We start from the raw sequence: 17,918 nt of genomic DNA on the forward strand, positions 1-17,918 counted from the left end.
GAATACCCTGCTGTAACAGTTATCTGCAAAGATATTCAAATCCAGGAAGTCCTGCTAACTGTTTTCGAGTGATATTTAAAGAAATGTAGCTGTTCGAAACTTTGAATCAGTTTGGCTTTCTCAAGAGTTGAAGCCAGCATCAGCTGCTGCAGTGGAAAGAAATACAAGAACAAAAATACTGCGTATATAAAAGTATTTCTCTCCAACAAAGCTTAGCATGAGATCACAACTTTTTGCTTTCCTTTTAAGGATCAAGTTCGAAGGATTTTGGCTATAAATATATATCATAGTTAGTCATTTGCATACCTTCTGTAAAATAGATTTTGCTTAATAATTGAAACTTAAACAAGATCTGGCATAGTGACAGTCTATTGCTTAAGTAAGTGAGAGATCCTATGTAGGTTTGTGTCTTTTGAACATGTGCTTCTCAATGTTTTGAAAGAAGAACGAGGAATCACTAATTAAAACAAAGCCAAATAAGAATTACTTTGCTGTTATATTTCACAGACAGCAAGTGAATACACAGAGCAACAGCAGCTGCAGAGTTGAAGACCTGTGCACTACAGCTAGCTAGTCCCTTAGCCAAGCTACTCCAGTACAACCATGGCACTGGTATCAACCCATCAATTTGAAAGGTTACCCAAGTTTGTCCAATCACAAAACACAGGATAACTCTAACCAGACTGATTACTACCCTATCAGCCTCTTCCCAATCATCAGTAAAGTAAGGGACGAAGCTATCAAGTGACACCTACTCACCTCTAACCTGCTCAGTTTGTGTTCTGCCAGAACTACTCACCTCCAGGCCTCATTACTATCTTGATCCAGACATGGAAGCAAGAACTGAATGCCAGATAAGAAATGAGCATAGCTGCTCTCACCATCAAGGCAGCATTCATCTGAGTATAGCACTAAGGAACAAAACTCAGGTTGGCTGGAGTAATTCCTGAGACTAAGGATGATGGTCCTTGTTGGAGGTCAATTATCGCAACCCCAGAACGTCGCTGTTGGAGTCCTCATGGCACATTCCTTGGCCCAACCATCGTCATCTGCTTATTCAATGGCTGTACCTCCATTATGAGGTGGGGCTGCTGACTGATAATTGTACTATGTTTAACTCCATTCTCTACTCCTTCAACAATGAAGCAGCCCTTGCAAACCTATAGCTCAAATTGAACAATATCCAGGCTTGGGCTGATAAGTGGCAGGTCACATTGGTGCCACATTAGTACTAGGTAATGAACATCATGAACAAGAGAAAGTCCAGCCATCTCCACCTGACCATCAATGACATCTTCAGGGAAACCACTGATAGGAGCTTAACTGGGCTAACAATTTCAAAATCGGGATTGCGGGGTCAATTTTGACATCTATTACCTGGCATTAGATCTGGTGGTAACGGCCTCAAAATGATATTCTGCATCACTTTCAACTTTCATGAACATAATAAAAATATGACTAACTTTTTCAGGATAACTCAAATGTAATGACTTGAGCAATTTATTTTAAATATTTCATTATATAATGAAGTACCAACAGATAACAGTAGTTATGAGTTATAATTGAACTGTAGGCTTTAGCACTTAAATATCAAATATGATGTTGCATTTCATGTCATCACTTCTCTCATATCCAGGATTCTCAAATAGATACAACTGTATATAGATTGTACGGTTTGTGTTTTTAATTATTTTTAAAAATTCTTTTGAGCAGGTCACCTAAAGCAGACTTGAAAGTGTCTTTGGATGAATGTGTGGCAGCCTTGGACCTGTTTCTAAGCAACAGATTTGAAGATGCTCTGACCAAGCTCCGCTCAAAGTGAGTAACGAATGACACTTTGATCAGATTATTTATCTGAATTGTTTTATAAAAGAAGCTGAAAAGTGAAATTTCCCCGATGCCTCACGTATCAGTTGATAAGTGCACTGCCCAGTTTGTGACTCGGTTATACACACCAGGGCAACAACAAAACAACTTGCATTTATATAGCATGGAAAACGTTCCAAGGCGCTTCACAGGAGTATTATCAAACAAGATTTGACACCGAACTACATAAGGAGATATTAGGACAGGTGACCAAAAGCTTGGACAAAGCGTCTTAAAGAAGAAGAAAGAGGTAGAGAGGTGGATAGATTTAGGGAGGGAATTCCAGAGCCCAGGACCCAGGTAGCTGAAGGCACTGCTGTCAGTGGTGGAGCGATTAAAATTGAGGATGTGCAAGAGGCCAGAATTGGAGGAGCGTAAATATCTTGGAGGGTTGTAGGGCTTGAGAAGGTTACAGCGATAGAGAGGGGCAAGGCCACGGAGGGATTTGAAAACAAGGATGAGAATTTTCAAATGAAGGTATTGCCAGACCAGGAACCAATGTAGGTCAACGAGCACAGGGGTGATGGGTGAACGAGACTTGGTGCGAGTTAGGATATGGACAGCAGAGTTTTGGATGAGTTCAAGTTTATGGAGGGTGAAAGATGGGAAACTGTCCAGGAGAGCATTAACATAGTCAAGTCTAGAGGTAACAAAGGTATGGATGAGGGTTTAAGCAACAGATAAGCTGAGGCAGTGATGTTACAGCATTGGAAGTAGGCAGTTTTGGTGATAGAGCCGATATGTGGTTGGAAGCTCAGTGTCAAATAGGACACCGAGGTAGTGAACGGTCTGGTTCAGCCTCAGACAGTGACCAGGGAGAGGGATTTAGTTGGTGGCTAGGGAACAGAGTTTGTGGCGGGGAACGAAGACAATGGCTTTGGTTTTTCCAATTTTAGCTGGAGAAAATTTCTGCTCATCCAGGTCTGGACGTTGGACAAGCAGCGTGACAAATTCCAAGCGGTTGGGAGGGGTGGTGGTGAGGAAAAGTTGGGTGTCGTCAACGTACATGTGGAACGTGACATTGATGATGTTGCCGAGGGGCAGCATGTAGATAAAAAATAGGAAGGGGCCAAGGATAGATCCTTGGGGGGGACTCCAGAGCAGAGGTAACAGTGCGGGAGCCGGGAAAGAAGCCAGTGCAGGTTACGACTGGATAGATAAGAATGGAACCAGGTGAGTGCAGTCCCATCCAGCTGAACGACAGAGAAGGGGCATTGGAGGAGGATGGTGTGGTCAACTGTGTCAATGGTTGCAGACAGATCGAGAAGGATGAGGTGGGATAGTTTACCATGGTAACCGTCACATAGGATGTCATTTGTGACCTCGATAAGAATCGTTTCTGTGCTGTGGTGGGGCGGAAACCTGATTGCAAGGGTTCAAACATGGAGTTGCGGAAAAATTGGGCAAGGATTTGAGATGCAATAACACATTCAAGGACTTTGGAGAGGAAAAGAAGGTTGAAGGGGTGGTGTTTGCGAGGACAGCGGGGTTAAGGGTGGATTTTTTGAGAGGAGTGATGATGGCAGATTTGAAGGGCAGGGAGGATAGGGAGAACCTTGTACACAATAAAAGGTAGGATACTGAGAAATCTAGAAGAACTGGGGGACAGTAGAATGCATGTCCACAGATGCCTGAAGTAGCAGAACAGGTAGATAATGTGGTTAGAACATAAAAACATAAGAAATAGGAGCAGGATTAGGCCATTTGGCCCCTCGAGCCTGCTCCGCCATTTAATAAGATCATGGCTGAACTGATCATGGACTCAGCTCCACTTCCCTGCCCGCTCCCCATAACCCTTTATTCCCTTATCGCTCAAAAATCTATCTATCTCCACCTTAAATATATTCAGTGACCCAACCTCCACAGCTCTCTGGGGCAGAGAATTCCACAGAATTACAACCCTCTGAGAGAAGAAATTCCTCCTCATCTCAGTTTTAAAATGGCGGCCCCTTATTCTGAGACTGTGCCTATGTGCATTCACCTTGTCGAGCCCCCTCATTAACTTATAAGTTTCGATAAGATCATCTCTCATTCTTCTGAACTCCAATGAGTATAGGCCCAACCTACTCAACCTATCTTCATAAGTCAACCCCTTCATATCCGGAATCAACCGAGATGAAACTTCTCTGAACAACCTCCAATGCAAATATATCCTTTCTTAAATACGGAGGCCAAAACTGTACGCAGTACTCTAGGTGTGACCTCACCAATACCCTGTACATTTGGAGCAGGACTTCTCTGCTTTTATACTCCACCCCGCTTCCAATAAAGGCCAACATTACATTTGCCTTCCTAATTATTTGCTGTACCTGCATACTAATTTTTTGTGTTTCATGCACAAGGACTTCCAGGTCTCCCTGTACTGCAGCACTTTGCAATTTTTTTCCATTTAAATTCTAATTTGCTTTTCTGTTTTTTCTGCCAAAGTGGATAACCACATTTTCCCACATTATATTCCATCTGTCAATTTTTTGCCCATTTACTTAGCCTGTCTATATCCCTTTGTAGATTTTTTGTGTCCTCCTCACAATTTGCTTTCCCCACCCATCTTTGTATCATCAGCAAACTTGGCTACATTACACTCGGTCCCTTCATCCAAGTCATTAATATACATTGTAAATAGTTGAGGCACCTGCACCGATCTCTGCGGCACCTCATTTGTTTGCCAACCGGAAATTGACCCATTTATCTCGACTCTCTGTTTTCTGTTAGTTAGCCAATCCTCTATCCATGCTAATATATTACTCTCAACTCTGTGAACTTTTATCTTGTGCAGTAACCTTTTATGTGGCACTTTATCGAACGCCTTCTGGAAATCCAAATACACCACATCCACTGGTTCCCCCTTATCCACCCTGCTCGTTACATCCTCAAAGAACTCCAGCAAATTTGTCAAACATGATTTCCCTTTCATAAAACCATGCTGACGCTGTTTGATTGAATTATGCTTTTCCAAATGTCCTGCTACTGCTACCTTAATAATGGACTCCAGCATTTTCCCCAACGACAGATGTTAGGCTAACTGGTCTATAGTTTCCTGTTTTCTGTCTCCCTCCTTTTTTAAATAGGGGAATTACATTTGCGGTTTCCAATTCGCTGGGGCCTCCCCAGAATTCAGGGAATTTTGGTAGATTACAACCAATGCATCCACTATCTCTGCAGCCACTTTTAAGACCCTGGGATGCAAGCTATCAGGTTCAGGGGACATGTCTGCCTTAAGTTGCATTATTTTACTGAGTACTACTTCTTTAGTGATAGTGATTGTATTAAGTTCCTCCCTCCCTATAACCCCTTGAGTATCCACTATTGGGATGTTTTTAGTGTCTTCTACCGTGAAGACCGATACAAATTATTTGTTCAAAGTGTCTGCATTTCCCTGTTGCCCATTTATAATCTGCCCAGTTTCATCCTCTAAGGGACCAACATTTACTTTAGCTACGCTTTTCCTTTTTATGTACCTGTAGAAACTCTTACTCTCTGTTTTTATATTTCATGCTAGTTTCCTTTCATCATCTATCTTCCCTCTCTTTATTTTTTTTTAGTCGTTCTTTGCTGGTTTTTAGAAGTTTCCCAAATCCTCTAGTCTCCCACTAGTCTTGGCCACTTTGTATTCCCTTATTTTCAATTTGATACCATCCCTTATTTCCTTAGTTAGTCTCTTACAGTCTTTCCTTCTCATTTGGATATATTTTTGTTGAGAGTTATGAAATATCTCCTTAAATGTCTGTCACTGCTCATCAACTGTCCCACACTTTAATCTATTTTCCCAGTCCATTTTAGCCAACTCTGCCTAAATACCTTTGTAGTCTCCCAAGTTTTTCACCCTCCAACTGAATTTGAAATTCAATCATGTTATGGTCACATTCCTAGAGGATCCTTTACTAGGAGATTGTTTATTAATCCTGTCTCATTACACAGTACCAGATCTAAGATAGCCTGCTCCCTGGTTGGTTCCGCAACGTACTGTTCAAGGAAACTATCCCGGATACACTCCATGAACTCTTCCTCAAGGCTACCTTGACCAATTTGCTTTGTTCAGTCAATATGAAGGTTAAAATCGCCCGTGATTATTGCCGTTTCTTTTTTACAAGCCTCCATTGTTTCTTGATTTATACTCGTGCTGCTAATTATTATTCTGTGTACTTTGGTGTGCTTTGCAATTGGCAAAACAAAGCTTAAGGAGCTGATGCCTGTGTACACAGTCCAGCAATAACTACAGTTCAATGTAACTCCACAATAAATACTTTTCAAACGTTGAATTAACATTCAAGGATTATTAATTGAAACTCATTATTAATTAAGTGAAAATCAGCTATAATAAAGTTATTTGAATTGAACCTTTTAGTAACTATGGTAACTCCAGATGTGAGATCAGAGTTCAATTCCCAGCCTCGATTGGCATTTAAACTTGGTTACTAGTTTTAACCAGGTTGTGGCTAGGTTGCTGGAGAGGCCACTACAGTGGTGGACAGTTACAACTTGGGAAGAAGGAACGTTGATGGGGGAATCTACTTGGCATCTGAAAGAAGGTTGTTTTGTCTCTGAATGCAAACTAGCACTGATGATGACTGTTACAAATTCACATCAGCTTGGGTTGACTCTCACTACCTTATATCTGTTTGTATGATTGTATGACCTGGGGGTGTAGCAATGCTACCCTCTTAAGATCTAAACTGGACATTTGTATCTTTTGCACACGTTCTTCATCAGTTTCTCCAAAGGCGGACTGAACGAACATATGGTGAGATGTGGCTTGATGCAAATCATCAAGGTACTTTATTTCACAACACTTGGACATACAGAGCAATACTCATGATCATATTCACTTGTTTCAATCGATATTACTTGTTTTCACATTATGGGCCCAAGTTTCGGGCCGAGCCTAGAACGGCGCAGCCCCGACCTGGACCCCCGTTTTTCGCGCCACAAAGTTCGCCTAAAAAAAACTTAGGATTCTCCGGCTCCCTGCTGGTCCTCTGGAGCCTGGCGCGGCGCAGCACGAGCTGTAGGGGGCGGAGCTAGGTCCCTGCGCTGAAAACAGTGCCGGGACCTCTGCACAGGCGCGCTACAGTGGGCGCGCATGTGCAGTAGCTCCAGGTGCCCGAAACTGTGTGGGAGGGGCCCAAAGCACGCAGCCCCTAGCCCTGGCCGAATGGCCTCACTGGGGCTGCGTGCATAAGGCTCCTCCCACGGCCAGCTCCTGCTTCCTCCCGACCCGACTCGACTCGACTCCTGCTTCCCACCCCCGGACCCGACACCGACCCGACTCCCGCTTCCCCCACCCCTGGACTAGACCCGACCCGTGCTTCCCCCCCACCTGACCTGACCTCCCTCTCCCTCCCTCCCTCACTTCCCCCCCCCCCCCCCCCCCCCCGACTCGACCCGCGCTCCCGACCCCGGACCCAACGCCACCAACCTGTAAATCTGGTGCTGGGGACGGGCCCTGCCTGAAGTCTTGGGGCCCGGCCCGTTCAGCCTCCCTCCCCCTTCTCCTTTCCCACCCCCCTTCTCCTTCCCCCCTCCTTCTCCTTTCCTTCCTCCCCTTCTCCTCCCCTTCCCCCCCTCTCCTCCCCTTCCCCCCCTCTCCTTCCCCTTCTCCCCCCTGTCCCCTTCTCCTCTCCTCCCCTTTCCCCTTCTCCTCCCCCTTTCCCCTTCTCCTCCCCCCTTCACCTTCTCCTCTCTTCCCCTTCTCCTCCTTCCCCCTTCCCCTTCTCCCCCCTTCCCCTTCTCCCCCCTTCCCCTTCTCCCCCCTTCCCCTTCTCCCCCCTTCCCCTTCTCCCCCCTTCCCCTTCTCCTCCCCTTCCCCTTCTCTTCCTCCCCTTCCCCTTCTCCTCCTCCCCTTCCCCTTCTCCTCCTCCCCCTTCTCCTCCTCCCCCTTCCCCTTCACCTCCTCCCCTTCCCCTTCTCCTCCTCCCCCTTCCCCTTCTCCTCCTCCCCCTTCCCCTTCTCCTCCTCCCCCTTCCCCTTCTCCTCCTCCTCCCCCCCTTCCCCTTCTCCTCCTCCCCCCCTTCCTCTTCCCCTTCTCCTCTTCCCCCCTTCCCCTTCTCCATCCCCTTCTCCCTCTGCCTCCCTCCCTCCCTCCCCTCCCCTCCCCTCCCCCTGCCCCCTCCCTCGACCCCCCTCCTCCCCCTCCCCTTGCTGTCAGAAACACAGACACTGACAGACAGAGAGTGAGAGACACACACAGACAGACAGAGAGATAGAGACACTGACAGAGACACACTGGTGGGGGGAGCATCCCAGCACGCTGTTGGAGGGCTCCCGGTGCTGCAATCGGTAAGTAGAAAATGTTTTATTTATTGATTTAAAAAAAATATTATTTCTTAATTTTTTTGATTGATTTATTAGTTGATTTATTGATGTTTTTATCATTTATTATTGATGATGGCTCTTTATTTGTAAAACTGAAGTGTTTAATGTTTGTCAACTTCCCTTTAAACCCCCCCCCCCATTCCCTATGACTGATTTGTAACCTACGCCTAATTTTCTAAAGTGTAGACAAGGTTTTTTCCAGCGTACAAAAATCTTCACTTACTCCATTCTAAGTTAGTTTGGAGTAAGTTTTCACTGCCGAAACTTTGAAAACAGGTGTAAGTGGCCAGACACGCCCCCTTTTGAAAAAAAAATTCTGTTTCAAAGTGAAACTGTTCTAACTGACTAGAACTGGAGCAAACTAAATGACGAGAATTTGAATTTCTAAGATACTCCGTTCTACACCAGTTGCTCCAAAAAATCAGGAGCAACTGAGGCCGAAACTTGGGCCCTGTACTACAAAATATTGAACATGCCAACCTTCCCCATATCAGTGGGTCATCTTACTTGACAAACAGAATAACTTGTTTGTTTTCTGTCCTTTAGACCATAGCAGATCCTCCTCGCCTTGCAGTCTCTCTGTTTTCTTCTGTCAGCCTTACTCTAGTGTCTGCTTTTAGTCAAACTGATACTCCTATACAGTAGCGAAATTCACCAACCTCACTTGGTAATGACTTCTCCTGAGCTATTGTTCATTGTTTCCAGTTTGCCGGTTCAGCTGTCCTGCCTGAAACCTAATTCACATCTCCCAGCACTACTGGCTGTGAATTTAACCCCTTGCAAACTAATTTTGGCTCAATTTGAACATGTATTACACCAAGATATGCCCATGATCAGAGGTCTTGCAATGGGACAATGGCGTGAGGCTGTGAGGCGTACATGCTCAGTAGAATTTAGTACAGGTTGAACCTCTCTGGTTCGGGACGCTCTGGTCCGGAAACATCCGCGATTCGGCATTAGTTTGCGGAACTGCTGCTTTCCCGTGCTTCTGCAAAGTTTGTTTACATCCGGCCAGCAGTCCTGGCTCTGTGTTCTATGCTATTATTTAGCTCTGCTTGGTTCAAGAAGATAGCCCAGGAGAGCGGTGAGCAGTACTCTACAGGTACCAGTAAGCCTAGGCTAGGCGTATGCTTATGTAGGGTGTATCGGTACAGTCATATATTGACATCCCGTGGTTCAGAAAATTCTCTGTTTCGGGACCAGTCAGGTCCTGAGGGTGCCGGACCACAGAGGCCCAATCTCTATATAGCCGGGGACCATTTGTGACCTAATTATTCTTCACTTGTGGCTCTCAGCATCAGCTTTTGGTATTCATCTTATGGCCTTCCCAGCCATGGGATGCAGTCCCATTTGGGTTTCGTGTCTGTTCCCTCCATTTTTCTTGCTCTGAAAAGAAAATAATAACGTTTCAAAAAGACAGACAAATCAAATTGGCAAAAGTAGTTTGGAGGAAGAGTTCATGGAATGCATTTGAGACAGTTTCTGAGAACAATAGGTCATGGAACCAACCAGGGAAGAGGTTATTTTAGATCTTGTCTTGTGTAATGAAACAGGGTTAATTGTTAATCTCATAGTAAGGGATCCTTTGGGGAAGTGTAATCAGAATATGATAGAATTTCACTTTGTGTTTGATAGTGATGTACCTATGTCTGAAACCAGAGTATTAAACCAGTTTCAGTTAGTGGCCCTGTCTTCTCTCTCAGGTGGACGTTAAGGATCCCATGGCACTATTTCGAAGAAGAGCAGGGGAGTTATCCCTGTTGTCCTGGCCAATATTTATCCCTCAATCAACATCACTAAAAACAGATTATCTGGTCATTATCACATTGCTGCTGTGGGAACTTGTTGTGCGCAAATTGGCTGCCGCGTTTTCTACATAACAACAGTGACTACACTTCAGAAGTACTTAATTGGCTGTAAAGCGCTTTAGGACATTCGGTGGTCGTGAAAGGCGCTATAGAAATGCAAGTCTTTCTTCTTTATAATCTTAAATAAAGCCAATTACATAGGTGCGAAGAGCTCGTTGGCTAAGGTAGATTGGGAACGTAAATTAAAAGGTATAATGGTGAACATTTAAATAATTACTTCATAATTCTCAACAAATATATATTCCATTAAGAAATAAAACTCTACAAGGAAAAGTAACCCATCCATAGCTAACTAAATAGGTTAAGGATAGTATTAGATTAAAAGAGGAGGCTTATTTGCCAAGAAGAGCAGTAAGCCTGAGGATTGGGAGAGTTTTAGAAACAAGCAAAGGATGGCCAATAAATTGATAAAGAGGGAGAAAATAGAATATCAGTGTAAACTAGCAAGAAATGTAAAAACAGATTGTAAGAGCTTCAACAAGTATGTAAAAAGGAAGCGAGTAGCAAAAGTAAACAAGGGTCCCTTAGAGGCTGAGACAAGAGAAATTATAATGGGGAATGGCAGAGGGACATTAAACAAATATTTTGTATCTGTCTTCACAGAAGGATGCACAAAAAATACCAAATGTAGTGGGGAGCCAAGGGTCTAATGAGAGTGAGGAACGTAAAGTAATTAATATTAGTAAAGAAAAAGTACTAGAGAAATTAATGGGACTAAAAGCTAACAAATCCCCTGGACCTGATGGCCTACGTTCTATGGTTCTAAAAGAGGAGGCTGCAGAGATAGTTTATCCATTGGTTGTGATCTTCCAAAATTTCCTAGATTCTAGAACGGTCCCAGCGGATTGGAAGATAGAAAATGTAACCCCGCTATTCAAGAAAGGTGGGAGAGCGTAAACAGGGAACTATAGGCTAGTTAGCCTGATATCAGTCATCAGGAAAACACTGGAATCCATTACTAAGGAAGTGGTAACAGGGCACTTAGAAAATCATAATATGATTAGGCAGAGTCAACATGGTTTTATGAAAGGGAAATCATGTTTGACAAATCTATTAGTTTTTTAAGGCTGTAACGAGCAGGGTAGATAAAGGGGAACCAGTGGATGTAGTATATTTGGATTTTTAAAGGGTATTCGATAAGGTGACTTATGAAGCTTGTTACACAACATAAGGGGGCCGAAATTGCCCTCCAACCCAAACGGGGGCGCACTTCCCGTTTTTATATTTTTTTCTCCACCCCAATCCATGTGAGCTCTGCGGCCACTTTAGTGGTACCCATTGGGCCACCAGTGGCCAAGTACCCAAGAGGGGATGCTAAGCTGCCTGTTGGCGGCCTGGCTAAACCCGTGGCTGTCTTTGTCGGGCCGACTTTGGAGTCGGCCGACAATTAAAATAAAATGGCGGCCACGGCAGTGCGCCCTCCCCTTTAAGGGCGGGCACACTGCCCAGCCACAGGGAGCTTCCTGCCTGGGAAAACTGTCGTGGGGCACCGAGCGGCGGTGGAGCCGCTCCCATGGAGCAATTTCCCGCGGTGCAATTTCCCATGCGAGGCGGAAAGGGGGTCGCCACTGGTCAGTAATGGGTCGTAGTGTGTCAGACGGAATGGGAAGATGGCCGGGACGGTCCCGTGCACCGCTCCAAAAATAAAGGAGGACAATTTAGAAAATGTCGGCCCCTCCGTGCCAACTGAGCGGTGAGTGCTTTCTGCACCGTTGCCAGAGGCGGTAACAGCTCTTTAAAAAAGGTCAATTTCAGCCCCAAGGGCTCATGGGATTGGGAATAATATATTAGCATGATTAAAGGACAGAAAACAAAGAATATGAATATATGGGTCATTTCTAGGTTGACAAGCTGTAACTAGTGAGGTACTGCAAGGATCAGAGGTGGGGCCTCAGCGATTTACAATCTATATTAATGACTTAGATGAAGGGACCGAGTGTAATGTATCCAAGTTTGCTGATAATACAAAGGTAGGTGGGAAAGTAAACCGTGAGGAGGACACAAAGAGTCTGCAAGGGATATAGACAGGTTAAGTGAGTGAGCAAGAAGGTGGCAGATGGAATATAATGTGGGGAAATGTGACATTATTCATTTTGGTAGGAAGAATACAAAAACAGAATATTTCTTAAATGGTAAAAAACTATTAAATGTTGGTGTTCAGGGGGATTTGAGTGGCCTTGTACATGAAACACAGAAAGTTAACATACAGGTGCAGCAAGCAATTAGGAAGGCAAATAGAATGTTGGCCTTTATTGCAAGGGGGTTGGAGTACAAGAGTAAGGAAGTCTTGCTACAATTTTACAGAGCTTTGGTGAGACCACACTTGGAGTACTATGTACTGTTTTGCGCTCCATACCTACGGAAAGATACATGTGCCTTAGAGGCGAGGCGGTGCAACAAAGATTCACTAGATTGATTCCATGGATGAGAGGGTTGTCCTTTGATGAGAGATTGTGTAGATTGGGCCTATCCTCTCTGGAGTTTAGTAGAATGAGAGGTGATCTCATTGAAACATTAGATTCTGAGCGGGCTTGACAGAGTAGATGTTGAGAGGCTGTTTCCCCTGGCTGGAGAATGTAGAAATAGAGGGCACAGTCTCAGAATAAGTGCTCAGCCATTTAAGACTTGGATAACGAGAAATTTCTTCACTCAGAGGGTTGTGAATCTTTGGAATTCACTACACCAGAGGGCTGTGGACGCTCAGTGGTTGAGTATATTCAAGGCTGAGATCGATAGATTTTTGGACTCTAGGGGAATCCAGGGATTTGGGGATTGGGTGGGAAAGTTGGTTGAAGATCAGCCATGATTTTATTGAATGGCAGAGCAGGCTCAAGGTGCCACACGGCCTACTCCTGCTCCTATTTCTTATGTTCTTATTGATGGAATGGTCTGAGGTGACAGAGATATCCTACATTCTGTACAAGTGAAAGGATCTTATTAAAGTTAACTAAAACTGCTATTGATGCTTTCGTTTTCTTTTAGTTCCAATGGGCAAATGGTTGGCCTCCACTGGATAATTACCCACAGTGCAGAAATAAAATTAAAAGCTGCGTGTGTGGGAAATTGCAGGCACTACCCTGCATCCTTTCACTCAGTGATGCAGCATATAGCAGAAATTCAGAATTTTTTCATGTTGATTGGGATTTTGCCCCTTAAGTTAGTAATAGTGGGCCCAAATTTTCCCAACCCATTTTTCCGGCGCACTCTCCCGAGATGTGTGCTGAAACCGTTGCCAAAAAACTTACTAACTGTGTGTCTGCTGTGTGTCCCAGGTCCTGGCGCGGCGTTTCTCGTGGAGTGGGGGGCGGAGCTACAGCCCTGCGCCGAAAACAGTGTCGGCAGCTGTCCGCATGCGCAGTAGCTCCTCGCCCTCCCAGCGCGTCCTGCAGACTGTGAACCGGACCCAATGCTCGCCGCCACTACCCCTGGCCGAAGGGACGACCCGATGTTTGCCGCCCCTATCCCTGGCCGATGGAACGACTCGATGCTCGCCGTCCCTATCCCCGGCCGAAGGGACGACCCGATGTTTGCCACCCCTATCCCTGGCCGATGGGACGACTCGATGTTTGCCGTCCCTATCCCCGGCCGAAGGGACGACCCGATGTTTGCCGCCCCTATCCCGGGCCGATGGGACGACCCGATGTTTGCCGTCCCTATCCCCGGCCGAAGGGACGACCCGATGCTCGCCGTTCCTATCCCCGGCCGATGGGACGACCCGATGCTCGCTGTCCCTATCCCCGGCCGATGGGATGACCCGATGCTCGCCGTCCCTATCCCGGGCCGATGGGACGACCCGATGCCCGCTGTCCCTATCCCGGGCCGATGGGATGACCCGATGCTCGCCGTCCCTATCCCTGGCCGATGGGATGACCCGATGCTCAGCGTCCCTATCCCGGGCCGATGGGATGACCCGATGCTCGCCGTCCCTATCCCTGGCCGATGGGACGACCCGATGCTCGCCCTCCCTATCCTGGGCCGATGAGACGACCCAATGCTCACCGTTCCTATCCCTGGCCGATGGGACGACCCGATGTTTGCCGCCCCTATCCCTGGCCGATGGGACAATCCGATGCTTGCCGCCCCTATCCCCGGCCGATGGGACGACCCGATGTTTACCGCCCCTATCCCTGGCCGATGGGACGACCCGATGTTTGCCATCCCTATCCTGGGCCGATGGGACGACCCGGTGTTTGCCGCCCCTATCCCGGGCCGAGTGGCCTGCTGCACAGGCTGGCCGCTGCCTTCCGTGCTGAGGGCTACAAGAAACAGGTTGGTGTGGGGAGACTTTTGAGCGGGGGGTGGGGGGGGGGGGGAGTTTTGATCGGCGAGGGATGGGGGAGAGTTTAGATCAGGCGGGGGGGAAAGGAGGAGAGTTTCTTTAAATGATTTAGAAAATGTCTCTGTCAATGGCACAATGCAACTGGCTGTTAACACTAAGCTGGGTGGCAGGGCTAGCTGTGAGGGGCACGCTAAGAGGCTGCAGAGTGACTTGGACAGGTTAGGTGAGTGGGCAAATGCATGGCAGATGCATTATAATGTGGATAAATGTGAGGTTATCCACTTTGGTGGCAAAAACAGGAAGGCAGATTATTATCTGAATGGTGACAGATTAGTAAAAGGGGAGGTGCAACGTGACCTGGGTATATCAGTCGTTGAAGGTAAGCATGCAGGTACAGCAGGCAGTAAAGAAAGCAAATGGCATGCTGGCTTTCATAGCGGGGGGATTTGAGTATAGTAGCAGGGAGGTCTTGCTGCAGTTGTACAGGGCCTTGGTGAGATCCCACCTTGAGTATTGTGTGCAGTTTTGGTCTCCTAATCTGAGGAAGGACGTGCTTGTTATTGAGGGAGTGCAGCGAAGGTTCACGAATAAATTTCTGTCAGGACTGTACAGGTTAGATGCAGGAAGAATGTTCCCAATGTTTGGGAAGTCCAGAACCAGGCAACACAGTCTAAGGATAAGGGGAAGTCATGTAGGACTGAGATGAGGAGAAACTTTTTCACCCAGAGAGTTGTGAACCTGTGGAATTCTCTGCCACAGAAAGTTGTGGAGTCCAGTTCGTTGGACATATTCAAAAGGGAGTTAGATGTGGCCCTTACGGATAAGTAGAGAAGGCAGGGGTGGGGTACTGAGGTTGCATGATCAGCCATGATCATATTGAATGGCGGTGTAGGCTCGAAAGACCGAATGGCCTGGTCCTGCACCTATTTTCTATGTTTCTATATTAAGAGGTGAGAATGACCAGAGAAAACTTTCCTTAGGTTTGGTCTCTCAGTACCAGCAAATATCTGGTTGTAGCTTTTGTTTTGGTAGTAATCATGACTTAGGTCAATTTTTTAAAGATCCCACCTATTAGTGAACAATTGCATGGATGCCTGTAGATACCCTGTTGGGAACATTCCATTAGCACTCACGGGTGCCTTATTGGGGAGTAACTGCATGGGCACCCTCAGGTACCTTGCGCAAGTGACCATCGGTCATAGCCCTGCTAGCAAAATATTTGATTCATAAATGGTTTTATGAAACACTTTGTCTTCTGATATAAATGATATTAAAAAAGTGCATATTTTATGAAGCTTCATATAGTGGAATGTATAAATTATGCAAAAGTTACATTACAAGATCTGTATTAATTGTTGTGAAGATGTTTACTGCTTTGCAAGGTCCTTTATGTTTCCCTTGCCGCCGCCCCCCCCCCCCCCCCCCCCCCAATCTCTGGCTACCTGCGCTGATTTCTTAACTCTCCGCAAGGGTTTTCTGTGAGGCCACAAGTGGCCACATACGCTGGCTTAAGTTAGTTTGGAGCAACTATTAGCTGTCCAAAATGGCTTAAATGGCCAAAACGGCTGGTAATGCCCCCTTTTGGAAAAAAAAACCCCAAAAAATCCTAACTAACTCACTTAGACTGGTGCAAATTAAATGTGCAGAATGGGGATTTTTAAGATACTCCAGAAAAATCAAGTTGCTCCCAAAAAAACGGAGCAACTTCTGGGTAAATTTGGGCCCATTATCCCATACCACCTCAATCTGCTTCTTGAAGAAAACTATGGATAGGAAGGAAGGCAGCAGAGATAGTTACATAAAAGAAAGGCACAGGGAGAAGAAAATGCATTAATTTGACTCAACCAATATATCTATATTTGTCTATGTATGACCCTTGCACAAAATATTAAGGAGTGCATGTTACATTAAAGCAGTTATTAAACATTGCGTCACTTAATCTTTGCCTTGAGTTTTCTGTGCCTTTGAGTGTTTTTGGACGTCACTGAAGGGTGGAGATACCCTCAGTGCATTGCGCTTTTATTTTTTCCATAAAGAAAATGCTAAATTCCAGCCTCATGAAATCATTCCACCTGGCGGAATAAACAGAGCACTTCCGGTAAAAAGCAAAGTTCATAAATACATTATCATTTCAATCAGGAAAAAAAATCTAGCTGCCTCCTTTTCAGAGATTTTGTGTTGTATACCTTAGATTGTACTTTATATTATATTCTCATATTTGGCAGAATCCTCGATATTTGAGAAGGTTTTATGTATATTTTGTCTAGCTCCCAGGGAAATAGAGATTTGTAATGTGATGGAATTTGTTGTGACATGAAACCTAACTACAGTGCAAATCAAGTTACCATTTCAGCTTACTGTCACATGACGATTACAGCAGCCCTGCTTGAAACTATTTTCTGATTTGGATTTTTAGAGTTTAACCCCCTTCATTTAAAATGAGTTAAGATGGCTAAAAACAAATAATATATTAAAAACTGAAACAAACTGCAGAAAGGAAATTTTGGGCAAAAAGTTACATTAAATAAAATTAGAATATGTTAAGATACATGTATGAAAATAACAATGATGCACAGCAGTTGTCTGACGGTTAAAGGCAGACTATTCCTTTACTATGCATACTTGTCATGTCAAAGGGTGTGCTAACCTCCCCTCAATAGCATATTTCTGGGAACCTGCACTTCAGAACTTGAACTATCTACGCAAGAAAATCACTTCCCTTACCTACTGTTTTGTTAGCAAAACAACAAAGATAATTATCATTGCTAAACAATACCCTCCCATCAATTTAATTACTGAGTTATCTGCCCAGTAACAGTCAGCCCTACCTATCTAGCCCTACCTATATATAAACTCTGTTGCTGTTTTGAAAATTAAAGAAATAGTATGTTGTACACAGAGTAATTGAGGCTATTAGAAAGTAAACTTGCAATCATCATAGTTGCTGAGATGCAAACCTGACTTGCTTTGTCACCTATGATAACATAAGAACATAAGAAATAGGACAAAGTCTGCCTTCATATAAAGCTTCATAGTGGAAGTGGAGGGTGATGTTTCAGGCAGGTAGGAGTGTGCAAAACAACAGAGGAGAGAGTAAGATAACCAATATTAATCACAAACTGATTTTCAGAACCGCCCTGACCACTTTTTCTCATTTGTTTTATTCATTCCTGGAATGTGGGCGTCACAGACATGGCCAGCATTAATTGCTCATCCCTAATTGCCCATGAGCAAGTGGTGGTGAGCCGCTGCCTTGAACCGCTGCAGTCTGTGCGGTGATGGTGCACCCACAGTGCTGTTGGGAAGGGAGTTCCAGGATTTTGACAGCGATGATGAAACAACAACATTATACAGGTAGAATGCCCGAAATGCGGAGTTCTAAAAACCGTAATTGTCCAAAAACCGGACAATGGGCAGATCGCAGGAGTCGGCCTCCGGAATCCGGAAATCTGTTCCGAAAAGCGGACATTTTTTTTAAAACAGCGCAAATACAGGCTACATACAGACCTGCTCCTGAACCTTTCGGAATGCCCCATGACCCCGACCCATGTAAGATTTGAACTGACCCGACCTAACCCACGTGAAACCCGTGC

General features: G+C 45.2%; 1 protein-coding gene across 1 annotated transcript in view; it reads left to right on the plus strand.

The window, feature by feature from the left end:
* ttc39a (tetratricopeptide repeat domain 39A) overlaps positions 1-17,918 on the plus strand; it is a 125,958-nt gene that overhangs the window by 19,858 nt on the left and 88,182 nt on the right. Inside the window, 1 exon segment of the mRNA XM_070886105.1 lies at positions 1,714-1,818. Coding sequence (XP_070742206.1) covers positions 1,714-1,818 — 105 coding nt within the window.

This window comes from Pristiophorus japonicus, chromosome 8 (assembly GCF_044704955.1).
Source record: "Pristiophorus japonicus isolate sPriJap1 chromosome 8, sPriJap1.hap1, whole genome shotgun sequence".
Taxonomy (NCBI): Eukaryota; Metazoa; Chordata; class Chondrichthyes; family Pristiophoridae; genus Pristiophorus; species Pristiophorus japonicus.